Source organism: Pipistrellus kuhlii, unplaced genomic scaffold, assembly GCF_014108245.1.
Source record: "Pipistrellus kuhlii isolate mPipKuh1 unplaced genomic scaffold, mPipKuh1.p scaffold_m20_p_11, whole genome shotgun sequence".
In the NCBI taxonomy this organism is placed as follows: domain Eukaryota; kingdom Metazoa; phylum Chordata; class Mammalia; order Chiroptera; family Vespertilionidae; genus Pipistrellus; species Pipistrellus kuhlii.
Window position 1 is genome coordinate 52,261,956 of NW_023425416.1, and position 25,560 is coordinate 52,287,515.

Below are 25,560 nucleotides of genomic sequence, written 5' to 3' on the forward strand. Positions count from 1 at the left end.
GCGCTGCAGGCCGTGGTCACTGCCGCCTGTGCGGGCCGCTGGGCGGAGCGTCTCCCGGAGCATCTCTCCGCCGGCGCCGGGACCACGAGCCCCGGTCCCCAGACAATGCGTCCCGCGGGCAGAGCCTCACGTCGTGCCCACGGAGACGGGGCTCTCCGATTGGGGGCCCGGCGCCCACCCGCCGCCCGCGGTCCCGTGGCGTCGGCACCGCCGCGCCTGCCATTGGCCGGAGGCACCGACCGCGTCCGGAGCCGCGCGGCGGGGGAGCCGGACTGCGGGGCGGGAAGAGGGCTGAGCTCCCGTTAGTCCCCCCCAGGGGGAACGGTCTTAGGGGGCAGCCGCCGGGATCCGAGGAGCCGGCCCGCAGCCGCGGGGGATCCCGCGCCCTGGCGGGAGGGGTGTAGCCTGGGGGGGTCCCCCAGCGCCGGGAGGCCCTGGGGGCTGCCAAGGCCGGGCAGGGGCTGCCTCCGCTCCTGCCCCCGCAGGTCACCGCCGGTCCTGCCCACGGGGCGCTCCACACAAGGAGGTGGATAGTCGGACGTTTCATGGTTTAAACTCACTGATGGAAGAGTTAAAGCCATTGTTCGGGCTGCTGGTGCCCCAGCGGCCCCACCCCCGCCCATCGCCCCGCTGCCCTCAGGGTTCCACATGGCGCCCCGGGCGGCGGCCTGAGGACGCTCACTGTGCCCCACGTGCTCACACCCAAATCCGGAGCGAGGCTCGGAACGAGGGCTCAGCAAGGGAGCAAGAGGCCTGAAAGCGCAAGAAAGGATCGGATAAAGTTAAAGTTTTGTGCGGGGAAACAAGAAGAAAGGCTGGGAGCCGAAACCAGTTTGGCTCAGTGGTAGAGCGTCGGTCTTCGGACTGAAAGGCCCCGGGTTCGATTCCGGCCGAGGGCATGTACCTTGGTTGCGGGCACATTGCAGGAGGCAGTTGGTTGATGTTTCTCTCTCATCATCGACGTTTCTAATTCTCTATCCCTCTCTCTTCCTCTCTGAAAAAAAATCAATAAAATATATTTTTTTTAAAGAAGAAGAAGAAAGGCTGGGAGACGGCCCTGAAAGGAGGGAAGCGGGCGAGGGCGGTGCCAGAGAGACCTCGAGGGCACACCCCCCGGGAGGAGGCCCCGCGCCCGTTCAGCACCGCGGGCAGCGCCCGGGCTGTGCCCTCAGTAAAGATGGCGGCGCCGGCGTCGGCGGCCGGAGCTGCCATGCGCCGCGGCCCGTACCACCGGGTTCGAGGTCTCGGGCGGAGGCGGAACGAACCATCGCGGGGGCCGGGAGCCATGTTGGAGCGGCGGGAGGCGGCGGCGGCGCCCGGGATGCTGCGGTGGGGGCGGCCGAGCCCGGGGCCGCACGCCACGGGGGCTCCGGCGGCGGAGTAGATGGTGGCCGGAGCGGGGCGGCGGGGGCGCGGAGCGACAGGCCGGGAGGCGCGGGGCCGGGGCGGCGGCGGGGGCCCGGGAGGGGGCCCGACCGGCGGGGCGGGCCCGAGGCCCGGACCAGGGCGGGGGGCGGTGGAGGCCGTGCGGGGAGGCGGGGGGCGATGGGGAGGCGGCCGCCGCGGTGGGGCCTCGGCGGGCCGGCGGCCTCGCTGCTCCCGCTCCTGCTCCTCTCTTTGTTCCCGCTCAGCCGGGAGGAGCCGGGGAGCGGCGGGGGCCGGGGCTGGGGCGCGGCGCGGGCTGCCGCCCCGGAGTCCGGGGCGCGGGCCGGTGGCGGGGCCTTAGCTCTTTGTGCCGAGCCGCCCGGGGCCCGGGAGGACGGGGAGCCCGGCCTGGGAGGCGGGGAGCCTGTCTTCGTGGGGCTCCGAGGGGGGACGCCAAGCGCCCAGAGTGGCCGGGGGTCCCCTGGGCAGCCGGATGCGGGGCTCGGGGCGGAATGCGGGGCCCGGGCACTCGGTAGCCGCGGGAGAGGGGCACGCCAGGGGCCGGCGTCTCCGCTGTGCTGGCGCCCGGAGGCCTCCTCCTGCGGACGGACAGGACCTTCGCGGAGACGCAGTTCGCCGCCGGAGGCTCCGTCCCCAGGGCTCCCGGCCCCGGAGAACAGCTTGCCCGCCCCTTCAGACCCTCCGGCTCGGCCCCAGAGGAACGCTGGGAGAGGCGCCCCCAAAAAAGTGGGAGCCACGAGGTGCTGCGGGGCATTGTGGGTGCCGGGGCGCAGGGGTCAAAGCCAGAGAGCCCGGAGCCCCCGAGCCGAGACCACGGCCCCCCGGGCGGACTGTCCTCCCGGGGCCGCGGGCCCGGCTTCAGCACCGCGCGCGGCCGGGACAGCTCCGGCGCCGGGTTCAGCACCGCGCGGCGACCGGACAGCTCCCGGGCCGCCGCCCGGGCGCATGCGCCCCCGCGGGCTCCGCCGCCGCCTCCCGCCGCGCCCCGGGGTCCCGGCCCCGCCCGCGCCCCGGAGGACGCCCCCGGCGAGCCGGGCCCGCCGCCGCCGCGCCGCCAACCGCCACCCGCAGTTCCCGCAGTACAACTACCAGGCGCTGGTGCCCGAGAACCAGGCGGCGGGCGCCGCGGTGCTGCGCGTGGCGGCGCAGGACCCGGACGCGGGCGAGGCGGGGCGCCTGGCCTACTCGCTGGCCGCGCTCATGAACAGCCGCTCGCTGGAGCTCTTCAGCATCGACCCGCACAGCGGCCTCATCCGCACCGAGGCCGCCCTGGACCGCGAGAGCATGGAGCGCCACTACCTGCGCGTCACGGCGCACGACCACGGCTCGCCGCGCCTCTCGGCCACCACCATGGTGGCCGTGACGGTGGCCGACCGCAACGACCACGCGCCCGTGTTTGAGCAGGCGCAGTACCGCGAGACGCTGCGCGAGAACGTGGAGGAGGGCTACCCCATCCTGCAGCTGCGCGCCACGGACGGCGACGCGCCCGCCAACGCCAACCTGCGCTACCGCTTCGTGGAGCCGCCCGCCGCGCACCCCGCCGCCGCCGCCGCCTTCGAGATCGACCCGCGCTCGGGCCTCATCAGCACCAGCGGCCGCGTGGACCGGGAGCTCATGGAGAGCTACGAGCTGGTGGTGGAGGCCAGCGACCAGGGCCAGGAGCCCGGGCCGCGCTCGGCCACCGTGCGGGTGCACATCACCGTCCTGGATGAGAACGACAACGCGCCGCAGTTCAGCGAGAAGCGCTACGTGGCCCAGGTGCGCGAGGACGTGCGCCCGCACACGGTGGTGCTCCGCGTCACGGCCACCGACCGCGACAAGGACGCCAACGGCCTGGTGCACTACAACATCATCAGCGGCAACAGCCGCGGCCACTTCGCCATCGACAGCCTCACGGGCGAGGTCCAGGTGGTGGCCCCGCTGGACTTCGAGGCCGAGCGCGAATATGCTCTGCGCATCCGGGCGCAGGACGCCGGCCGGCCCCCGCTGTCCAACAACACGGGCCTGGCCAGCGTCCAGGTGGTGGACGTCAACGACCACGCGCCCATATTTGTCAGCACGCCCTTCCAGGTGTCCGTCTTGGAGAACGCGCCCCTGGGCCACTCGGTCATCCACATCCAGGCCGTGGACGCGGACCACGGCGAGAATGCCAGGCTGGAGTACTCACTGACCGGGGTGGCCCCCGACACGCCCTTCGTGGTCAACAGCGCCACGGGCTGGGTGTCCGTGAGCGGCCCCCTGGACCGCGAGTCCGTGGAGCATTACTTCTTCGGCGTGGAGGCCCGGGACCACGGCTCCCCGCCGCTGTCCTCCTCGGCCAGCGTCACGGTGACCGTGCTGGACGTGAACGACAACCGGCCCGAGTTCACCACCAAGGAGCACCACCTGCGGCTGAACGAGGACGCCGCCGTGGGCACCAGCGTGGTCAGCGTGACCGCCGTGGACCGCGACGCCAACAGCGCCATCAGCTACCAGATCACGGGCGGCAACACCCGGAACCGCTTTGCCATCAGCACGCAGGGCGGGGTGGGGCTGGTGACGCTGGCTCTGCCCCTGGACTACAAGCAGGAGCGCTACTTCAAGCTGGTGCTCACCGCCTCCGACCGCGCCCTGCACGACCACTGCTATGTGCACGTCAACATCACCGACGCCAACACCCACCGGCCCGTCTTCCAGAGCGCCCACTACTCGGTGAGCGTGAACGAGGACCGGCCCGTGGGCAGCACCGTGGTAGTCATCAGCGCCTCCGACGACGACGTGGGCGAGAACGCCCGCATCACCTACCTGCTGGAGGACCACCTGCCCCAGTTCCGCATCGACGCCGCCTCGGGGGCCATCACGCTGCAGGCGCCGCTGGACTACGAGGACCAGGTGACCTACACGCTGGCCATCACGGCGCGGGACAACGGCATCCCGCAGAAGGCGGACACCACGTACGTGGAGGTGATGGTCAACGACGTCAACGACAACGCCCCCCAGTTTGTGGCCTCCCGCTACGCGGGGCTGGTGTCGGAGGACGCCCCGCCCTTCACCAGCGTCCTGCAGATCTCCGCCACCGACCGGGACGCACACGCCAACGGCCGGGTCCAGTACACCTTCCAGAACGGGGAGGACGGGGACGGAGACTTCACCATCGAGCCCACCTCCGGCATCGTCCGCTCGGTGAGGCGGCTGGACCGGGAGGCCAGGCCAGTGTACGAGCTGACGGCCTACGCGGTGGACCGGGGCGTGCCTCCGCTCCGGACCCCGGTCGGCATCCAGGTGACGGTGCAGGACGTCAACGACAACGCGCCCGTCTTCCCCGCCGAGGAGTTCGAGGTCCGGGTGAAGGAGAACAGCGTGGTGGGCTCGGTGGTGGCCCAGATCACGGCGGCCGACCCCGACGAAGGCCCCAACGCCCACGTCATGTACCAGATCGTGGAGGGCAACATCCCCGAGCTGTTCCAGATGGACATCTTCTCTGGGGAGCTCACGGCCCTCGTGGACCTGGACTACGAGGCCCGCCAGGAGTACGTGATCGTGGTGCAGGCCACGTCCGCCCCGCTGGTCAGCCGCGCCACCGTGCACGTGCGCCTGGTGGACCAGAACGACAACAGCCCCGTGCTCAACAACTTCCAGATCCTCTTCAACAACTACGTGTCCAACCGCTCCGACACCTTCCCCTCCGGCGTCATCGGCCGCATCCCGGCGTACGACCCCGACGTCTCCGACCACCTCTTCTACTCCTTCGAGCGCGGCAACGAGCTGCAGCTGCTGGTCGTCAACCAGACCAGCGGGGAGCTTCGGCTCAGCCGCAAGCTGGACAACAACCGCCCGCTGGTGGCCTCCATGTTGGTGACCGTCACAGGTAAGAGGCGGAGGCAGGCAGGTGCTCGTCCGGGGCTCCGCAGGGCTCCTCACACCGAAGAGGGATGATGCCCACGCCTTCTAAACAGCCCTCCGGGGTTGGGTCCCTGCACCTCACAGGACCCGCCTGACCCCAGGTTAGGTGCATATCCCCCTGCCTAGGTTCTTGGGAAGTCTCTCAGAACCCCAAGGATTCGAGAGCATCCAGCAAACCCTACACAGACTGCATGAGCCGTCTGTCTGCTACCCTAGGGGGCCCCCTCCCTCCAAGGCTGGAGGTCACGGTCAGCCCGCACCACATCGGTCCAGAAGCTGGGCTACTTTGGTCCACGCTGACCCTCACCCCTCTGTGCGGGAGGGGAAGCAGTGGCTTGGTGCTCAGAAACAGCAGCTCACCCTGGCAGCTCCAGGCAGAGAGGGCCACATGGGCCCGGCTACGACCCAAGGGCCTGACCAAGAACACCCGAGGCTCGCCTGCCTCTTTCCCGCCTGCACAGCGGCTGTCAGAGCCCCTGGGGAGGGGCAGGGAGAGGCTCTGGTCACTCCGCTCTGGAGGCTGCAGAGGCTGGACACAGACGTCACTGGCGTTCGCTCCCCCGTCCTGGAGCCTGGTTCCTGGCCCTGCCCAAGCAGGCCCAACGCCCGCGTGCCACTCGACTACGCACCACCCAACCAGCCCTCACCGCCCGCCCAGTGTGCGTGGTCTAGGGACACAGCGTATCAGCCCCTCGCCCTCATTTTCGGGGCGAGGGCCCTGAGATCGCAGGGCCCGGGTCTGGGGTGATAGGCAACTTGCTGACATAAGAATGCTGAGGGTTGGGACAGGTTGGGGTGCATGACCCTCCTGGTGGGAGGGAGCTTACTGACCTGGGGGGACAGGGTTGAGTGGTTACAGGGCCCGGGCCATGGGAAAGTAGTTAACTTGCTGACAGACATAGGGGTGGGTGACCCCTGCCTAGAACCCTCTGTTTTGGAGGGTGTCTTGCTGGTTCTGTGATGCTGGGGCGTGGGGGAGGATGGGTGGTCAGTGTCCTGTATGGGGTGGCCTGCGGGCTAGGATAACTTGGGCTAGGGCAGTGGTCGGCAAACTGTGGCTTGTGAGCCACGTGCGGCTCTTTGGCCCCTTGAGTGTGGCTCTTCCACAAAATACCCCGGCCTGGGCCAGTCTATTTTGAAGAAGTGGCGTTAGAAGAAGTTTAAAAAATGTGGCTCTCCTCTCCAAAGAAATTTCAGTTGTTGTACAGTTGATATTGGGCTCTGCGGACTAAGGAGTTTGCTGACCACTTGCCGCAAGGGTGAGTTACACTTATGATGCTGGTGTTCTGTTGGAGGAGTGGCCTGCCAACCCACGGGCACTGGGATGGGGAGGGGTTGCGGGTTGGTCCCTGGCTCAGTCCCTCCTTGTGTTGGACGGAGGCGAGAGGAAGCAGGAACTTGTTGACAATGTGACACGAGACCTGGGTCCCCCAGGGTTACGAGTGTCATGGCAGGGTCCCTGCTGCCTCAGGTGCCAGCAACCTGGGCGGGCACTGGCCCTAGGCCCCTGTGTCCCAGGGAGGGCAGCCGCTGACCACAGGCTGACCAGCCCCTCCCTGCCCGCAGACGGGCTGCACAGCGTGACGGCGCAGTGCGTGCTGCGCGTGGCCATCATCACGGAGGAGCTGCTGGCCAACAGCCTGACGGTGCGCCTGGAGAACATGTGGCAGGAGCGCTTCCTGTCCCCGCTGCTGGGCCGCTTCCTGGAGGGCGTGGCCGCCGTGCTCGCCACGCCGGCCGAGGACGTGTTCATCTTCAACATCCAGAACGACACGGACGTGGGCGGCGCCGTGCTCAACGTGAGCTTCTCGGCGCTGGCACCGCGCGGGGCGGGCGCGGGCGCCGCGGGGCCCTGGTTCAGCTCCGAGGAGCTGCAGGAGCAGCTGTACGTGCGCCGCGCGGCGCTGGCCGCCCGCTCGCTGCTGGACGTGCTGCCCTTCGACGACAACGTGTGCCTGCGCGAGCCCTGCGAGAACTACATGAAGTGCGTGTCGGTGCTGCGCTTCGACTCGTCCGCGCCCTTCCTGGCCTCGGCCTCCACGCTCTTCCGCCCCATCCAGCCCATCGCCGGCCTGCGCTGCCGCTGCCCGCGCGGCTTCACCGGAGACTTCTGCGAGACGGAGCTGGACCTCTGCTACTCCAACCCCTGCCGCAACGGCGGCGCCTGCGCGCGGCGGGAGGGCGGCTACACGTGCGTCTGCGGCCCGCGCTTCACGGGTGAGCCCGCCGCCCGCGGGGCTGGGGGAGCCTCAGGCGGAGCGCGAGGGCGGGTTGCAGTGCCGGGAGGCCGGGCATGAAGGAACCCGGAGCCGGGCCCGCCGGGCGCGGTGGGACCAGAAGCGGGAGAGCCTGGTCCTGGGAGAGTCCAGGGCCGCCAGGCCCCGAGGCCTGACGCGGGGCTGAGGCGGAGGGAGGCGTGGCCAGGCCAGGGGCGGGGCTGTGAGAGTCCGTTAGAGTGGGCGGGGCGTGGACAGAGCGGGGGCGTGGTTAGATTAGAGGCGGGGCCACTGGCTGAGCGTGGTTGGCGCTGGGCGGGGCCATTGGCTGGGCGGGGCCATTGGCTGGGCGGGGCCATTGGCTGGGCGGGGCCATTGGCTGGGCGGGGCCAGGCCGCGCGGCGCGCCGCGGCCGGACCTGTCTGAGGGCTGAGCCGGAGCCCGCGCCTCGCGGGCGGAGGGGCCGCGGCGCCGGCGTGGCCGCCGCCGCCTCTGACCGCGGCTTCGCCTCCAGGAGAGGACTGCGAGCTGGACACGGAGGCCGGACGCTGCGTGCCCGGCGTCTGCCGCAACGGGGGCACCTGCGCGGACGGGCCGCACGGCGGCTTCCGCTGCCAGTGCCCGGCGGGCGGCGCCTTCGAGGGCCCGCGCTGCGAGGTGTCGGCTCGCTCCTTCCCGCCCAGTTCCTTCGTCATGTTCCGGGGGCTGCGGCAGCGCTTCCACCTCACGCTGTCCCTCTCGTAGGTGCCGCCCGCTCCCGCCGCCCCACGCGTCCTCCCGCCGCGCGCCCGCCCCTCCCGCCGCCCGCCCGGTTCCTGGCCGTCCGCCTGCCTCACGGGGTCCCTCTCAGGGCCTCCTCCCACCCCGGCAGGCTCCCTCTCTCGCCAGCCTGGTCGCAGGTCGGGGGTGCGGAGGGTGCGGCTCCTGACTCGCCCCCTCCCCAGGTTCGCCACGGTGCAGCCCAGCGGGCTGCTCTTCTACAACGGGCGTCTGAACGAGAAGCACGACTTCCTGGCCTTGGAGATCGTGGCTGGGCAAGTGCGGCTCACCTACTCCACAGGTGGGTGCCCCCGGGCACCTGCACATCCACCTCCACCGACAGGCAGCAGCGAGGACCTGGTTCCGGTGGGGGTGCTGCTGTCTGCCCGGCTCTCTGGGCCCCAGCGTGGGCCCCACTGTGTGGGGTGACCTGGGGCAACAGGGTCGCCCTGGGGGAGCTGTGCCTACGTGACTGGGGGTCAGCGCAGCCGTGGCAGACACCCCCCACGCCATTCTCCACAGGCGAGTCCAGCACGGTGGTCAGCCCCACGGTCCCCGGCGGCCTGAGTGACGGCCAGTGGCACTCCGTGCACCTGAGATACTACAACAAGGTGAGCGACCCTCGGCCTGGGGGGCTGGGTGCCGAGTCTGCCCCGGGGCCCACTGAGCGGTGTGCCTGGCTCTCTAGCCCCGGACAGATGCCCTGGGGGCTGCTCAGGGCCCCTCCAAGGACAAGGTGGCTGTGCTGAGCGTGGACGACTGCGACGTGGCCGTGGCTCTGCAGTTCGGCGCCGAGATCGGGAACTACTCGTGTGCAGCTGCGGGCGTGCAGACCAGCTCCAAGAAGTGAGGCCCTTCCCGCGCCCCGTGCCCTCTGCTGGGCAAAGCCACCCAGTCCCTCACACCCCCCGCTTCTCCCGCCGCCAAACTCCCATCCTTCCCCAGACCACCAGGTTTCCTGCTCCCACTGGACCCCGGAATCCCACCTCACCCCTTCTCCGCCCGCCACCCAGGCACCCTCACCCTCAGCCGCCCTGCCCCTGCCCCAGATTCACCCATCATGGGCTCCTTGGCTTCCCCCTCCTCAGTGACCTTGTCCTCTAAGTCCTGCCCCCACACTTCCTGTGACCCCCCAGGAGCAACCCTCCCCTGGCTGCAGGCCCACCAATGACCTGCACCCCTGACCCCCAGGTCCCTGGACCTGACAGGCCCTCTGCTCCTGGGGGGGGTGCCCAACCTCCCCGAGAACTTCCCCGTGTCCCACAAGGACTTCGTCGGCTGCATGCGGGACCTGCACGTTGATGGCCGCCGAGTGGACATGGCGGCCTTTGTTGCAAACAACGGCACCATGGCAGGTAGGAAGCCCTGTCCCGGGCGTGTGGAGGGCGCCTGGAGAGACCCCAAAGCTGCCTGCTCCCTGTCGCCTCTGGTGGCAAGCACGGGCAGCAAAGCTCTACCATGGCTGGGCACAGGCCCGCCTCCTCCCAATCTACCCCAGGGGACACAGGGCTGAGATCGGGGTCACCTGCGGTCCCCGTGCACCCCCAGGCCCTACCCACTGGGGCCCCTCGTCTCAGCCCTCCCTGTGCCTGCCCTCCCAGGCTGCCAGGCCAAGCTCCACTTCTGCGACTCGAACCCGTGCAAGAACAATGGCCGCTGTGCGGAGCGGTGGGGTGGCTTCAGCTGCGACTGTCCTGTGGGCTTTGGCGGCAGAGACTGTCGGCTCAGTGAGTGGAGGCCTGGGCGGGGCAGGGCGGCCTGAGGACCGGCTCTGCTCCTGAGGGAGGCCTGTGACCTCGCCCCTTCCGCCTCTGCAGCCATGGCCCACCCCCACCATTTCCGCGGCAACGGCACCCTGAGCTGGGACTTCGGCAGTGACGTGATGGTGTCTGCACCGTGGTACCTGGGGCTGGCGTTCCGGACGCGGGCGCCGCACGGGGTCCTGATGCAAGTGCAGGCTGGGCCACACTGCACGCTCCTCTGTCAGGTGTGTCTGCCCGACCCTCCCAACCTCCAGCTTCCACCTCTGAGGCCCCAGCATGCTTCTCCGCCAGGTGCACTGGCCCTCCTTGACCCAGCCTGGCCCTGGCCCCTAGCCCCTGACCCTCTCCCACCAGGGCATCCTCCGCAGGCTCAGGGCATCAGCATAGCTCTGTGCTGGCTGCCCCACTCAGCAACCTCTGGCCTGACCCCTGCCCCTTCACCCAGCTCCGGCCTCGGAGAGGCCCTGGGCGCAGGGCCTCCAGAGGTAGCCTGGCTCCTACTGTTCCGCCCTCGGTATTCCTGGCCTCGGAGGCCCTGGCCTCACCTCCGACACTCCCAGCCCCAGCCAAACGGGCCCCTGACCCAGGTCTGTGCCTTTGTCCCCGCAGCTGGATCGGGGGTTGCTGTCCCTGACGGTGACCAGGGGCTCGGGCCGTGCTGCCCACCTCCTCCTGGACCAGGTGACTGTCAGTGACGGCAAGTGGCACGACCTTCGGCTGGAGCTGCAGGAGGAGCCAGGTGGCCGGCGGGGCCACCATGTCCTCATGGTCTCGCTGGACTTTAGCCTCTTCCAGGTCTGACCTCTGACCCTGCAGTAGTCCCTTCTTAGTCTTCCAACCGGCTGATCCCGCCTCTAATCCGCTCCTCCCCTCCCTCCCCCGCTGCCTGCCCCCCCACGTCCTGCTCGCCCTCCCTGCTAGCCCTCCTGCAGGGAGGCTCCTGATTCTGGCCGGTCTAGGTCAGCACTCTGCCGGACTCATGGCTGCCCCACCTCCCAGCTCAAGTCGTGGGATGTCAGGGTCTGTCCTGGCCCAGAAGGCCTATCTGAGCGCAGCTCTTTTTTTTTTAATACATATTTTTGTATTGATTTCAGAGCGGGGAGAGGGAGAGAGAGATAGAAGCATCAATGATGTGAATCATTGATTGGCTGCCTCTTGCACGCCCCCTACTGGGGATCGAGCCTGCAATCCGGGCATGTGCCTTTGACCGGAATCAAACGGAACCCTTCAGTCCGCAGATGGATTCTCCATCCACCGGGCCAAGCCAGCCAGGGCTGAGCCCAGTAGAAACCTTCCTGAGCCCGCCCCCAGGCTGTGGCAGGTCCCATTCTCGAGATCAGCTCTTCCCAGAGTGGAGGTTGTGCAGGGCAGGGCAGGGCCAAGACAGACTCGGAGGTAGGGCAGGGGTCCTCCCCCCCTCCCCAGTGCTGACTGCCCCCTCCCCCAGGACACCATGGCGGTGGGCAGTGAGCTGCAGGGCCTGAAAGTAAAGCGGCTCCATGTGGGGGGCCTGCCCCCCCGCGGCGAAGAGGAGGCCCCCCCCGGGCTGGTCGGCTGTGTCCAGGTGGGGTCAACACGGGAGTGACCTGGGCCTCGGGTGAGGGGAGAGAGCAGGGGCCTGGGGGCCTCAGCAGCTGGTCACCTGGCGGGGGGGGGGGGGCACGCAGAGCCATCAGAAGCCAAGCCTCTGTGCTGCTGGAGGCGAGAGTCCCGCTCACAGGTCACGGGCCTGCGAGGTCAGTGTCAGGGCCAGCACACTCGGGGCTCGGGGCTGACGTAGGGACATGGGGTCAGGTCGGGTAGGGAGCTGCGTGTCAGGGGTCGTCAGACCAGCTGTGTCCACAGGGGGTATGGCTCGGCTCCACGCCTTTGGGGTCCCCAGCCCTGCACCCCCCCACGCAGCGAGTGAATGTGGAACCTGGCTGTGTCGTGGACAGCGCCTGTGCACCCGGGCCTTGCCCGCCCCACGCTGACTGCCGCGACCTCTGGCAGACCTTTTCCTGCACGTGCTGGCCAGGTAGGGCCCGGGGGCGGCATGACGGGGGCTGATGAAGACGGGGACCCGGAGCAGACCGCGGACAGGCCCTCCCTCCCGCCGCGCCCTATGGTCAGTGTCCTGAGCTCTCTGACCCGGCCTGCAGGTTACTATGGCCCGGGCTGCGTGGACGCCTGCTCCCTGAACCCCTGTCAGAACCAGGGGTCGTGCCGGCGTCTCCCCGGGGCCCCGCACGGCTACGCCTGTGACTGTGTAGAGGGCTACTTCGGGCAGCACTGTGAGCACAGGTAGGGGGTCAGGGGCCGAGATCATGGAGGACCTGGGGGTGAGGAGGGCACTGAGACGTCGGGGGCATCTCACCTGGCTGTGCACCCCCAGGATGGACCAGCAGTGCCCACGAGGCTGGTGGGGGAGCCCGACCTGCGGGCCCTGCAACTGTGACGTCCACAAGGGCTTTGACCCCAACTGCAACAAGACTGACGGGCGGTGCCACTGCAAGGTAAGCCGGGCCCTGACCCCTGACCCCTGGCCTTCGCACTCTTCCCTAGCCATGATTGGTGAGTCTTTTCCAGCTTGCTGATCTCTGCCCCCTGACTCAGGCCTGGCCCTCTATTGTCCTGTGACCTTTGTCCTTGACACCTGACCCCTCCCTTAAGTTTCCCTTGATGCCCGGCTTCCTTCTGGCCTGTGAGCGTTGACCTCTGACCTCGGCCCCGACCCTTTCTCAAACAGGAGTTCCACTACCGCCCCCGGGGCAGTGACGCCTGCCTCCCGTGTGACTGCTACCCTGTGGGCTCCACCTCACGCTCGTGCGCGCCCCACAGCGGGCAGTGCCCCTGCCGCCCGGGCGCCCTGGGCCGCCAGTGCAACAGCTGTGACAGCCCTTTCGCCGAGGTGACGGCCGGCGGCTGCCGAGGTGAGCAGCCCCCAGCCCCGCCCCGTGCGCGGAAGGCCAGCCGGCTGCTGCCCGAGCGGGCGATGGGCCTTGGCTCTCTGAGGAGCTCAGGGAGCCGCACTGCCCAAGTGCCTGGGTGGCCTGTCCCGAGGCGGCCAGGCAGCTCCGAGAGGCCCGGGGAGGCGGGGTGTGGCCCTGCCTCGGCCGCCTGGCTCAGTGCCCCCTCTCCGCAGTGCTCTATGATGCCTGCCCCAAGTCCCTGCGGTCCGGTGTGTGGTGGCCCCAGACCAAGTTCGGCATTTTGGCCTCAGTGCCCTGTCCCCGGGGGGCCCTGGGTGAGTACCTCGAAGCAGGTGCAGTGCTGGGGGGTGGCCTGTCCTTGGCCTGCTGTGGCTCTCTCTTCCTGAGACCGGCGGCCTGGTTCCTGCACAGGTGGGAGGCGGGTACAGTCCAGGCGGGCCCCTCACTACCTCCTAGGGGTTCCGTGTCCCTCCCCCCACCTCACTGAGCCTCCGTCTGTTTCTCCTGGCTTCTGGGCAGGATTGCGGGGTGCAGGTAAGGGGTACGTGTTTGCTCAGGTGCGCTGCCCCTCCCACTGCCAGAGCTTTTGCAGATCCCCTGCCTGAAGCCCCTGCAGACCCTCCCCCTCCTGAGGTCTCTGAGAGCGACCCCGATGGCTCGGAGAACCGGGCCCGTCTGCTGTCTGAGGACCCGGGGCCCCTTCTCTGCTGCCCGTGGTCCTCAGAGACCTTCCCCCTCCTCAGGTCCTGAGGGCCCTACAGGCTCCTGTGTCCCTGCTGCCTGAGCTCTCGGGGCGACTCCGCCTTCCAGGCTCCTCCCCACGGCCTGAGGTGTCCCCCCCCCTCCTGGCCTGAGGTCCCTGCAGTGGCTGGACAGAGATCACCCGTGTGCATGCACGTGTGTGTGTCTTTCTGTGCCTGCGCACGTGTCTGTGAGTCTGTCTTGGGGGGAGAGGACCCTGTGCTAAGGTTAGGGTCGCTTTCGCTGGTGGCTGCAAGCTCCCTCCTGGTCCAGGTCAGTTCTCATACAGCCCGCCCTGGTCATGGACAGTGAGATGGCAGCAGCCGGCCTGGGCAGTTAAAACCTGCGTGGACACTTCCACCCCCACCAGCTGGGTCACAAAGTGCTCCTGGAGAATCTGGCCTGTGTGTGTGTGTGTGTGTGTGTGTGTAAGAACATTGTGTGTCTGTGTACTTTTCCCGGTCCCTACACGTGTGTGTGCAGATAGGACCATTGGGGTGTACATGCGTGCATGTGTGCTTGCCCTGGACCACACGTCTGTGAACCTTTTCTGGCCTGTGTGTGCATGTGCGTGTGGACGTGTGCCCAGCCCTGCCCTCACGCTCACCTTTCTCGCTGCTGGTTTGGTTCAGAATGGCACAGGCCTTCAGGAGCTGGCTGGCAGCAGCTGGGGCTTCCTGGGCAGGGGCGGGGGAGGGAGGGTGCAGCTCCATCCAGGGCCTGACGGCTAGTCCTCTGGTCTCTGACTCAGCTTCCTCTGAGGCGGGAGAAGGTGCCAGGCCCCAGGCCTGACCAGGGCTCCCTGCCCCCAGGTGCTGCCGTGCGGCTCTGTGACGAGGACCAGGGGTGGCTGGAGCCCGATCTCTTCAACTGCACCTCCCCCGCCTTTCGCGAGCTCACACTGCTGGTGAGACTGCCGGCCAGGCCTGTGGCAGCCCCGACGCCATGCCCGGGCCTCCCTGGGCGCCTTTCCCGGGCCAAACCCTTCCTGTGAGGCTTTTGAGAAAGGCCAAAGGGACCCAGTGACCCGGACCCATCTTTGTCCTGCAGTTGGATGGCCTGGAGCTGAACAGGACAGCGCTGGACACTGTGGAGGCCAAGAAGCTGGCTCAGAGGCTGCGGGAGGTGACCGGCCACACTGACCACTACTTTAGCCAGGACGTCCGCGTCGCTGCCCGCCTGCTGGCCCGCCTGCTGGCCTCTGAGAGCCACCAGCAGGGCTTCGGGCTGACGGCCACTCAGGACGCCCACTTCAATGAGGTGGGCTGTGCCTGTGCTCGCCACCCATCGCTGGCCCTGGACCCCGGGCCCCGATCCCCACTCAGGCCCCCCGGCCCTGGGGAAGGGGAGGCCCTGAGCTCCCTCTTCCTCGGCCCCCAGACCCACCCCTGCCCGCTGGGCCCCTTGAGCCCTGGCCAGGTGCTTCTGCCCGCTCTGCCCTCCCACAGCCCCCTGCTGAGCCCGCTCTCCCTCCTCCAGAACCTGCTGTGGGCGGGCTCTGCGCTGCTCGCCCCGGAGACCGGGGACTTGTGGGCCGTGCTGGGGCGGCGGGCGCCCGGGGGGTCCCCCGGCAGCGCGGGGCTGGTGCGGCACCTGGAGGAGTACGCGGCCACGCTCGCCAGGAACATGGAGCTCACGTACCTGAATCCCGTGGGGCTGGTGACGCCCAACATCAGTATGTGGGGCGGGGGCAGGGCTGCGGAAGGGTGAGGGCCGGGGCCTGAGGCTGGGTTGCACCCTCCGTGGGGACGGCTCTGCTGGTAGCAGGGAGGGGCTGGGTGTGGGCAGGAGGGAGCGGGACCCGGCCTGGGGAGGAGTCCCTGACGGCCTCACTCCTCTTCCTCCCGGGCAGTGCTCAGCATCGACCGCATGGAGCACCCCAGTCCGTCCCGGGGCACCCGCCGCTACCCTCGTTACCATAGCAACCTGTTCCGTGGCCAGGATGCCTGGGACCCTCACACCCACGTACTGCTGCCTTCCCAGGCCCCGCGGCTGTCCCCACATGACGGTGAGTGCCCTGGAGTGACCCATGGGCTGGACCCCGCGTCAGCCTTCCCCCTTCCCTCCCCCCCCCCCCCCCCCGGCCGCAGCACTCGCCTTGCCAGCTCCCGTCACCTTGAGGACCTTCCCAGGCCCCATGCCCAGGCCTGACCTGGGCGGCCTCGTTTCCTCCTGGGCTCCTGCTCCCCAGCCCCAGTCTGGACCTGCAGGGAAGGAGGCCCCTTGCCGGGTGCAGGGTGGGGTTGAGAGCTGGGTTTGTGGGTGCTCAGGGCCGGAGGTCACTGACGGTGGCTCCTCCCCTTCCCCGGCAGCTCTGCCCACAGGCAGCAGCGTGGAAAATTCCAGCTCCCCAAGCGTGGCCCCCCCGCCGCCCGCCCTGGAGCCCGAGCCCGAGCCGAGGACCTCCATCGTCACCCTCCTGGTCTACCGCACGCTGGGGGGGCTGCTCCCCGCCCAGTTCCAGGCCGAGCGCCGGGGGGCCAGGTACGGGGTGGGGGGCGATGCGGGCCCCTCACCCTGAGCTCCCTGCAGCTTCTACCCAGCCCCCGCAACCCCGTCCGTGGCCACACAGGCGCTCCTCTGCACGCATGGGAGCCTGGTCCATGCTGCCTGGTCCTCTCGGCGCTGCGGGGTGCTGGGGGGACGGTTCTGAGGCAGAGGGCGGGAGCCAGGGCAGCAGGGGGGCCGCCCGGGGAGGCCCGTGGGGGGCGGGGAGCCCAGTGGTCCGAAGCCCCTCGCTGGAGAGAACCTGCCATTTCCGGGGAACTGTGACCGCAGAGGCTGAGGGGTCTCAGAACAGCATCCACTGTGGCACCAGGGCCTGGAGGCCGCGGTGTGAAGCCCAAGCGGTGTCTCCTCAGGCTCCCCCCGCACCCGGTCATGAACTCCCCCGTGGTCAGCGTGGCTGTCTTCCACGGGCGCAGCTTCCTGCAGGGCCTCCTGGAGGCGCCCATCAGCCTGGAGTTCCGCCTGCTGCAGACGGCGAACCGGAGCAAGGCCATCTGTGTGCAGTGGGACCCGCCTGGCCCGTGAGGACCCCCGCCCCTGGGAGGCCCACTGCCCCGGCCCCACCGCCCTGTGCACCCAGCCCCCAGGAACGCTGCTCCCCAACCTCAGACACCGGGCCCTCCTGCCCCCTCACCCCGCTGGGCGTCAGGGCCTCTCCGAGCCGCTGGTGGTCTCACTGCCCGTGGCCGCAGGGCGGACCAGCACGGAGTGTGGACGGCCCGGGACTGCGAGCTGGTGTGGAGGAACGGGTCCCACGCGCGGTGTCGCTGCAGCCGGACCGGCACCTTCGGGGTTCTCATGGACGCCTCCCCCCGCGAGGTGCAGCTGTGTTCAGGGCCCTGAGGAAGTGGGAGGGTCAAAGGGGGGGTCGCAGCGCCCCAACGGCCACCTGTCCCCGCAGCGGCTGGAGGGCGACCTGGAGCTGCTGGCTGTGTTCACTCACGTGGCCGTGGCCGTGTCGGTGGCCCTGCTGCTGCTGACCGCGGCCCTCCTGCTGAGCCTGCGCAGCCTCAAGTCCAACACACGGAGGATCCACGCCCACGTGGCGGCCGCCCTGGGGACAGCCGAGCTCCTCTTCCTGCTGGGGATCCATAGGACCCACAACCAGGTGCAGGGCCAGGAGTCAGGAAGACCCAGGGTGCTCCGGCCGGGCCGGTGTGGGGCGGTCCTGGGGCAGGCGCTGCCTGTGGGGTAGGGTAGGGTAGGGGTCAGCGGCGGTGGAGAGCAGAGGCGGCGGGCGGGCGGGCGGCGTGGCGGCCGAGCGTGCTGACGCGCCCCCTCCTCCAGCTGGCGTGCACCGCGGTGGCCATCCTCCTGCACTACTTCTTCCTCAGCACCTTCGCGTGGCTGCTGGTGCAGGGCCTGCACCTCCACCGCGTGCAGGCGGAGCCCCGCAACGTGGACCGCGGCGCCATGCGCTTCTACCACGCCCTGGGCTGGGGCGTGCCTGCTGTGCTGCTGGGTGAGGCCCCACCACCGCCGTCGGGCTGTGACCCCTGGCCTCTGTCCCTCTGCGACCCCTCTGGGAGGACCTGCTCTGCTCGCCACCCTGGCTCTCCCATCCCCGGAGGTTCAGAGACTAAAACACGCCCCTTCTGTCCTGGCGCCCCCCCCAGGCCTTGCCGTCGGCCTGGACCCTGAGGGCTATGGGAACCCCGACTTCTGCTGGATCTCGGTCCATGAACCCCTCATCTGGAGCTTCGCAGGCCCTATGGCCCTTGTCATCGTGGTGAGTGCCCTGCGTTCGGTGCCACTGTGCGCCCCGCTGGGGGCAGCAGGTGAGGGATGCCGGGGAGGGGTGCCGGTGGCAGCCTGCAGGCTTTCTGGCTTGGCCCACCGGTCCCATGCAGCTGGCATGGAGATGGAGGCGGGTCAGAGCTGGCTGCCCCAAGGCCTCGGCCTCCCTGTCTCTCCACCTCAGTTCTTTCTGGTTTCCTGTCTCTGCCTCTGACCTGTTTCACTGGGTCTGCCCCCCAACCCCCGAAGAACCGTGGTCTCTCTCTCTGTCTCTCTCGGCCTTGCCCGGGTGCCTGCCTTGGCCGTGGGTACAGATGAACGGGACCTTGTTTCTCCTGGCTGCCCGCGTGCCCTGCGCCCCCGGGCAGAGGGAGGCTAAGAAGACTTCTGCAGTGTGAGTTGGCTGCCTGGGGGCCCTGGGGGGTCCCACCCTCCTGCTTGGGGCCTGGGATTCCCGGGACATTCGGGTGCAGGCTGGGCTCCAGGTTCTGGGGGGGGAAGAAGCAGCTGCCCGGGGCTCTATCCCTCTCTGGCCCTGCTGCCTCCCCAGAGCCTCCTCCCGCCCATGGGTTCCCCCCTGTTCCCTGTTTCCCTCATGCCGGCTTCCTGCTGCTTCCCCTGGGCCTCATCCCTCAGCATCTTCCTTATACTCCATGTTCCTGTGGGAGTTCCCCTCCTCCCGTGTCCCTGGGGGCCCCCGCCCGGCCCCGTGCTGCCTCCTGTGTGACCCCCCGAGTCCCCCCATGAGCCCCGTGTGTCCCACGTCCCCCCACGAGCGCTGTGTGACCCCATGTGCCCCGTGTGTCGTGTCCCCCACGCTCCTGGCAGGACCCTTCGGAGCTCCTTCCTGCTCCTGCTCCTGGTCAGCACCTCCTGGCTCTTTGGGCTCCTGGCGGTCAACCACAGCGTGCTGGCCTTCCACTACCTCCACGCCGGGCTCTGCGGGCTCCAGGTCAGCTGGGCCCTGCCCCGGCCTGACGGCGCCGCAGGGCGCTCCCGGGCGGGCATTGGCAGCAAGCGGGTGCCGCCTGGGCGGCCTTCACCCACCCCGGGCTCCCCGGGCTCCGGGCCGCCTGCCTCCTGGCCACACTGACCTTCCCCGCCGCATCCCTCGTGTCCCTTGAATCTGGGCTGACGCCTGGCTGGCCCGGGGCCGCCTCTGCCCTGTCCTCGCTCGCTTTAGTCTCCAACCCTCGCTGCCCGCAGGGCCTGGCCGTGCTGCTGCTCTTCTGTGTCCTGGATGCCGACGCCTGGGCCGCCTGGGCACCAGCCTGTCTGCGCAAGAAGGCGGCGCCCGAGGAGGCCAGGCCCGCGCCGGGGACGGTAGGAGGCCCTGGGGGCCGGGAGGCCGGGGTTCGAGGCTTCTCTTGGGTGGGCTCACCTCCGTCTCCCACAGGGGCCTGGGGCTTACAATAACACGGCCCTGTTTGAGGAGAGCGGCCTCATCCGCATCACGCTGGGCGCCTCCACCGTCTCCTCCGTGAGCAGCGCCCGCTCCGGCCGGGCCCCGGACCAGGACAGCCAGCGCGGCCGGGGCTGCCTCAGGTGAGCGGGACACCCCCGGAGCCGCGCCCCTGCGTCCGAGCCTCCTGCCACCCGGCGCCTCGGAGCCACCCACGGCACCCACCGCTCTTAATGGAGGGCCTGCGTTTCCAGGGACAACGTCCTGGTTCGACACGGCTCGGCTGCGGACCACACTGACCACAGCCTCCAGCCTCACGCCGGCCCCACAGACCTGGATGTGGCCATGTTCCATCGAGACGCCGGTGGAGGTGGGGCCCTGGCGGGTGGACACATCCCCGCCTCCCCTCTTCTGTCCCAAATTGGGAGGCAGCTCCCCAGGTCACCGTCCCAGGAGGCCCCAGCACCCAGCCTGTTCTCCTGACAGGTCCCTGCCCTCTGTCCCTCGGCCCCTTTCCCTCTCAGGTCCCGGTCCTGGCCCCTTCCTTCCCCAAGTCCCTCCTTCCCCCACCTCTACCCTGGGCCTTGCTCCTCTGACCTTCTACCTCTGACCTCCCACCCAGGTGCAGGCTCCGACTCCGACAGCGACCTGTCCTTGGAGGAGGAGAGGAGCCTGTCCATCCCGTCCTCAGAGAGCGAGGACAGCGGCCGGCCGCGGGGGCGGCTCCAGCGTCCGCTCTGCCTGGCCGCCCAGAGCGAGAGGCTCCTCAGCCACCCCACAGGTGACCTGGAGACACCCTTCCCCTTGGCTGTGACCCGGGACCCTCCTATCCCTGAGGCGTGGGACTGACCTGCTGGGAGCCGGCGTCTGGGCTGGCGCCCCCCTCCCCCTCTGAGTGTGCCCTGGCTGGAGGCCCTCGCAGCCGGTGGCGGAGGGCAGCTCGGGGTTCTGGGTACTCGCCATCCCGCCAGCCCCCACTCCCTGGGGTGGGGCTCCTCTCAGCATCAGGTCCCGTTCCCCCGCCCCCGTCTCTGTCCGCCTCCAGCTGAGGGGGAGGGTGCCGTAGTCCCCCCGAAGTTTCATCGACCTCAGAGCTGCTCCTGTTCGCACCTGTGCTCCCGGGACAGCCAGGGTTTTAGGAGCCGTTGGGGTCAGGGGTCAGAGTCGAGCTGCAGGGGTCATGAACCACCGGGTCCTGTCACGGCCCTGCCTCTGCAGATGTGGACGGCAATGACCTCCTGTCCTACTGGCCGGCCCTGGGGGAGTGTGAGGCCGCGCCCTGCGCGCTGCAGGCCTGGGGCTCCGAGCGGCGCCTGGGGCTGGACGCCAGCAAGGATGCAGCCAACAACAACCCGCCGGACGCAGTGCTGACCAGCGGCGATGAGACCTCCCTGGGCCGGGCCCAGCGCCAGAGGAAAGGTGCGAGCCGGCCCGGCCGGCACTGCGGGGACCCCATGTCCTGACTCGGGGTTCCGCCCTCCCAACCCAGACTGCTCCAGGGGGCCCTGAGTGCTCCCTCTGCTCCGATCTGGGGCTTTCCACTCCCAGCCCTGCTCCACAGTCTCCGGGGGCGCCCTCATGGCCGCGCAGCGCCTGCTCCGCCCTGCGGTGGACCACGGAAACCCCAGGGCCTCCTGCCCAGCCCAGGGGGTCCTTCCCCGGCCCGGCTGCGTCCTGTGAGCCCCAGGAGCGCCTGTGCCTCCGGCCTCCGGCCTGCCCCCCCGCTGGACAGGGGCCCCGAGAGACAGCCCCGCCCACCCAAGGGCTTTCTGCCCTGACTCCTGCACACAGGGGCCCGGGGAGTGCCCCTGCCCTAGCCCAGGGGGCTCTGCCCTTTGACCGTGTTCGCATCACCAGCCCCGGGGCTGCCCCCACCCCAACCTGGTCGGGGAGCTTTATCTCCACCCCACACCTGGGGACTGTCCCGTCCTGGCCCAGGCGGGGGCCGGCTGTCCAGCTGCCATGTCCTAGGCCCAGGGGGTCCCTGCCCCGTGTACACCTCTCCCCCATTGTTCCCACCAGGCATCCTGAAGAACCGGCTGCAGTGCCCACTGGTGCCACAGCCCCGAGGCACCCCGGAGCTGTCCTGGTGCCGCGCAGCCACCCTGGGCCACCGCGCCGTGCCGGCGGCTTCCTACGGCCGCATCTGTGCCGGAGGGGGCTCGGGCAGCCTCTCGCAGCCGGCCAGCCGCTACTCCTCCCGGGAACAGCTGGACCTGCTCCTCCGGCGGCAGCTGAGCCGGGAGCGGCTGGAGGAGGCCCCGGGCCCTCTGCTGCGCGCCCTCAGTCGGCCGGGCTCCCAGGAGCGCCTGGCTGCCGGGCCCGGCCGCCCGGAGCCCAGGGCTCGGGGCAGCACCCTGCCGCGGAGGCAGCCGCCCCGGGACTGCGCCGGCGCCGCGGCCGGCCGCGTCAGGTCACGGGACGCGCTGGACCTGGGCGCGCCCTGCGAGTGGCTGCGCACGCTGCCGCCGCCCCGCAGCGCCCGCGACCGGGACCCACAGCCCCCGCCTCTGCCCCTGTCTCCCCCGCGGCAGCTCTCAAGGGACCCCCTCTTGCCATCCCGGCCCCTGGACTCTCTGTCCAGGAGCTCGAACTCAGGGGAGCGGCTGGACCAGGGGCCTAGCCGGCACCCCTCGCGGGAAGGCCTGGGGCCTCCCCTGCAGTTGCTCCGAGTCCGGGAGGACCCGGCCCGCGGCCCCTCCACCGAGCAGCTGGACATCCTCTCCTCTATCCTCGCCTCCTTCAACTCCTCGGCCCTCTCCTCCTCCGTGCAGTCCTCCAGCTCGCCCTCCGGCCCCCACACCACTGCCACGCCTTCCGCCACCGCCTCCGCGCTGGGGCCCTCCACGCCACGCTCAGCCACGTCCCACAGCATCTCCGAGCTGTCGCCCGACTCAGAGTAAGCGGGGCCCGTGGGCTCAGGACCACTTCCGGGGCACGCCCCATGTCTGCCAGGGGCGGGGTGTAGGGGCCTCAGTGGGCCGAGGCAGAGACCTGCAGGCAGGGGGCGGTGATGACGGGCGCTCGCGGCTGTGATGGGCCAGCACCCTCCCTGCGCCCTCCAGGTGCCGGGCCTTCTCAGGGGCTTGAGCTTTGGGGAGGGAGGGGAGGCAGGAGGCTGTGCAGGGGGCGGGGCAGGAGGCTGTCGGGGTGGGGTGGGGGGAGGCAGGAGGCTGTGCGGTGTGGGGGGGTGAGGCAGGAGGTGGTGGGGGGGGAGTAGTGTCAGGATATGGCCCTTGCATGCCAGGCTGGACACTCAATGGTAACGCACTCATCCCTCACTGAGCCCATGTCAGCTTCCTCTGCTGAGGGCACTGGGGGCTGGGCAGACACTGAGCTGGGGCCTGGTGCATCTCGGTGCCCCTGGGCGTCTGAGGGTGGGGGACGGCGGACACAGGTGTCAGGGAGGCCGTGGGGCAGAGCAGGCCTTGCCAGGCCTTGGCAGTCAAAGGGAGGGTGCGGAGCCCTGTCTGGGGTCTGGCTGTTGGGGGCAGGGAGCTGGGGGACGGAGCAGGGGTTCAGGCTTTGCAGTGACTTGGCCCTCAGCCTGTTTGCTGACCTGCACAGTGTGCCATAGTGACAGGCCCCGAGAGGTGGGGGTTTTGGGATACAGACTGGGCCTAACCGGGTGTCTGTGCGCGGGCGGTGCTTGCTCCAGCCTCAGAGGCACGGCTTTGCTGATGGGTCTCCCCGTTTCGATTCTGCAGAGTCCCCCGAAGTGAGGGCCACTCCTGAGGGGAGGCCGGCAGCGAGGACCATGGCCACGGGAGGATTCGGGCTGGCGCTGACGGAAGCCCCAGGAGTTGGCGGACCCCAGGCGGCCAGCTCCCCGTGGCCGCAGGCTGAGCTGCCGCGCTCCTGAGCGCGTGCGGGACTGAGGGGCAGGCCGCGAACTGAAGACGGACTTTTATACTTTTGTACCTTTGTAACCAGAGAGATATGCCTACATTATTTTTTAGCTTTTCTGTTGCCTGGGGTTCTGAGGCTGGGCAGGGGGGGCGAGGGGGAAAGGTGCAGATTTGACTCCATTGGGGTTCCCGCAAACTAGTACATGCCCTTTTCTCTCCGCTTCGCTGGGCTGGGCGCAGGCAGACCCTGCTGCCCCCCTCCCCCCGGGGATCTGAGTGTGGTCAGGGCCCCGCGGACAGAACTGATTTTTGCTTTTTCTTGGATGCAAACTCCTGAGACTGGGGGTGGGGCTTGGAGACAAGGGTTCCCCGGCCTTCTCACAGGAGCCCTCCTCACAGGCCCGCTCGTGCGGCCCCTCCCCATGGGTTTGGGGGTTTGTGGTGGGGAGCCCCCGCCGTTACTGCCTTATGACCGAGGACTGCTGCTGGGGCGGGAGCAGCCGTGTTTACAGAGCAGCTTCCTCCTCCCAGCGGGTTCAGGCCTCGATCACACGATCACACATGTCCCGCAGAGGGCGCCCGCCCGCAGCGGGGAGCAGAGGCTGTCTGTGGTGCCACCTGGGTCCCTGGCTCTGCCTCCAGCAGGACTTACCTGAGGGCTGGGGTGGGAGGGAGAGCCGCGATCAGAAACATGGGCTGACATGCCCAGTGCCAGCGCCCCATGTTTACAGAATGCCGACCTGGGCACCTGGCTCCGACGGGCTCTACCCCCCCCCCCCACTCCCTTCTAAGGGAGACATGACTGTTAGGACCCTGTCCACAAACTTCTGTTTTATTCGTTGTCTGAGGTCCAGAACTGGGAACTTTACATTCTGTTACTTTGTTTACAGGACAAGATGGAAACCGTTTTAAACCTTTGTTTACAGCAGTAAAACCTGGAACTTTTTACGCTTTGTTTACAGTTTAAAGTGTTCCACCCCTTTGTTTACAAGTGGGAGGTAGGAAAACTGGGCGAGGGGTGTGGGGAGCCCCCCTAGGGGGGCCCTGACCTCGGCAGGGGGTGAGCCTCGCTCTCCCAGACCAAAGGTCAGCCGAGTGCCTGCCGGACAGCGGGCGGCAGGCAGCCCCCTGCCACCAGGACCGGGTCTCACAGGGTGGGTGCGGGGTCGGGCACAGCCCCTCCTCCACGGAGACTCTTGGGGGCAGTTTCCAAGGAGACTGAAGGTTCTCCTTTGCTGACTGGTGCCAAACCCCGCCGGCCAGGACCTGCTCTCCCGCCCAGAGGGACCCCCGCCCTTGCAGGGTTGCGGGGTCCGCTGTGGGGAGAGGGCTCGTCCTGGCTCTGTCCTGGGTTCTGCAGATGCCCCTCTCTGGGGTCGCCCCCTCAGCTGTGGCCCTGCTTCCTGTCTGTGTACATTGTTCCGTGAAGCCGCACTCTGTTTTGGGAATAAACTTCTATAGAAAATGGCTATTGTCTCTCTTTCTTAAAAATACTGATTTTAGCCGAAACCGGTGTGGCTCAGTGGATAGAGCGTCCGCCTGCGGACTGAAGGGTCCCGGGTTCGATTCCGGTCAAGGGCATGTACCTAGGTTGCAGGCACATCCCCAGTGGGGGGTGTGCAGGAGGCAGCTGATCAATGATTCTTTCTCATCGATGTTTCTAACTCTCTATCCCTCTCTCTTCCTCTCTGTAAAAAAATCAATAAAATATATAGTTTTTTTTAAAAAAATACTCATTTTAGAGAGAGGAAGGGAGAGAAACATCAATTTGTCCCACTTATGCACTCATTGGTTGCTTTTTTTTAATATATATTTTTATTGATTTCCGAGAGGAAGAGAAAGGGAGATAGAAACATCAATGATGCAAGAGAATCATGGATCAGCTGCCTCCTGCTCGCCCCCTACTGGGGATCACGTCCACAACCCAGGCCTGTGCCCTCGCTGGAAATCAAACTCAGGACCCTTCAGTCCACAGGCTGATGCTCTATCCACTGAGCCACACCAGCCACCAGGGCCATTGGTTGCTTCTCCTGCGTGCCCTGACCAGGGATGGAACTGAGCCACAGGCAGGCTGACCTGGGGAGAAACCTGAGCAGGGATTCTCCTGAGAATGGCAGCTATTTTTACCCCTTTCATGGGAGAGTCCCGTCCCCTTTGCCCTCCATTCTGGCCTCACCTTGGGATTGGGGCCCAAGTAAGGCCGCTGGGAACCCTGACATTTGCCTGGCCTGGGGCAGAGCGCCGGCAGCTGCCCTTGCTGACCGCCAGCCGCGGACAGCACCGCCCTGAGCCGCGGGGGCATCCACGTCCGCGTCCCGCGCAGACACCTGGCTGGTGGGGCAGGATTCCGGGCTGAGCTTGGGGGGGCAGTCTCCCTTCAGGTCTGGGTGTCCGTCCAGAGTTGAA

General features: G+C 68.6%; 1 protein-coding gene across 3 annotated transcripts; it reads left to right on the forward strand.

Moving 5' to 3' along the window:
* The first annotated feature begins 1,485 nt into the window (after positions 1–1,485).
* Positions 1,486–24,622, forward strand: CELSR3 (cadherin EGF LAG seven-pass G-type receptor 3). 3 transcript variants are annotated; one of them, XM_036432335.2, is made up of 36 exons: positions 1,486–5,233; positions 6,835–7,485; positions 7,999–8,224; positions 8,429–8,544; positions 8,766–8,854; positions 8,932–9,089; positions 9,435–9,598; positions 9,845–9,970; positions 10,061–10,230; positions 10,616–10,801; positions 11,454–11,570; positions 11,909–12,023; positions 12,148–12,289; positions 12,381–12,501; positions 12,735–12,918; positions 13,131–13,232; positions 13,438–13,452; positions 14,472–14,566; positions 14,710–14,919; positions 15,139–15,334; positions 15,512–15,667; positions 15,972–16,143; positions 16,521–16,688; positions 16,860–16,986; positions 17,069–17,275; positions 17,455–17,629; positions 17,784–17,896; positions 18,219–18,298; positions 18,733–18,856; positions 19,111–19,227; positions 19,301–19,449; positions 19,561–19,676; positions 19,929–20,087; positions 20,525–20,725; positions 21,329–22,205; positions 23,014–24,622. In XM_036432335.2, the coding sequence occupies exons 1-36, from the start codon at positions 1,546–1,548 to the stop codon at positions 23,039–23,041; spliced, it is 9,840 nt and encodes a 3,279-aa protein (XP_036288228.1). In that variant the 5' UTR covers positions 1,486–1,545; the 3' UTR covers positions 23,042–24,622. The 3 variants fall into 3 exon arrangements, with proteins under 3 accessions (XP_036288228.1, XP_036288227.1, XP_045435567.1); XM_036432334.2 differs by having other exon boundaries at positions 1,487–5,233; positions 11,852–12,023; XM_045579611.1 differs by lacking the exon at positions 13,438–13,452 and having other exon boundaries at positions 1,487–5,233; positions 11,852–12,023.
* Positions 24,623–25,560: the final 938 nt, after the last annotated feature.

Bases quoted from the DNA above. Each gene is read 5' to 3' on its own strand.
- CELSR3 (XM_036432334.2), top strand. From the start codon at position 1,546: ATGGGGAGGCGGCCGCCGCGGTGGGGCCTCGGCGGGCCGGCGGCCTCG. The intron at 5,234-6,834 runs GTAAGAGGCGGA...CCCTGCCCGCAG, and splicing joins CATGTTGGTGACCGTCACAG to ACGGGCTGCACAGCGTGACG. The intron at 11,571-11,851 runs GTGGGGTCAACA...CTGTGTCCACAG, and splicing joins GGCTGGTCGGCTGTGTCCAG to GGGGTATGGCTCGGCTCCAC.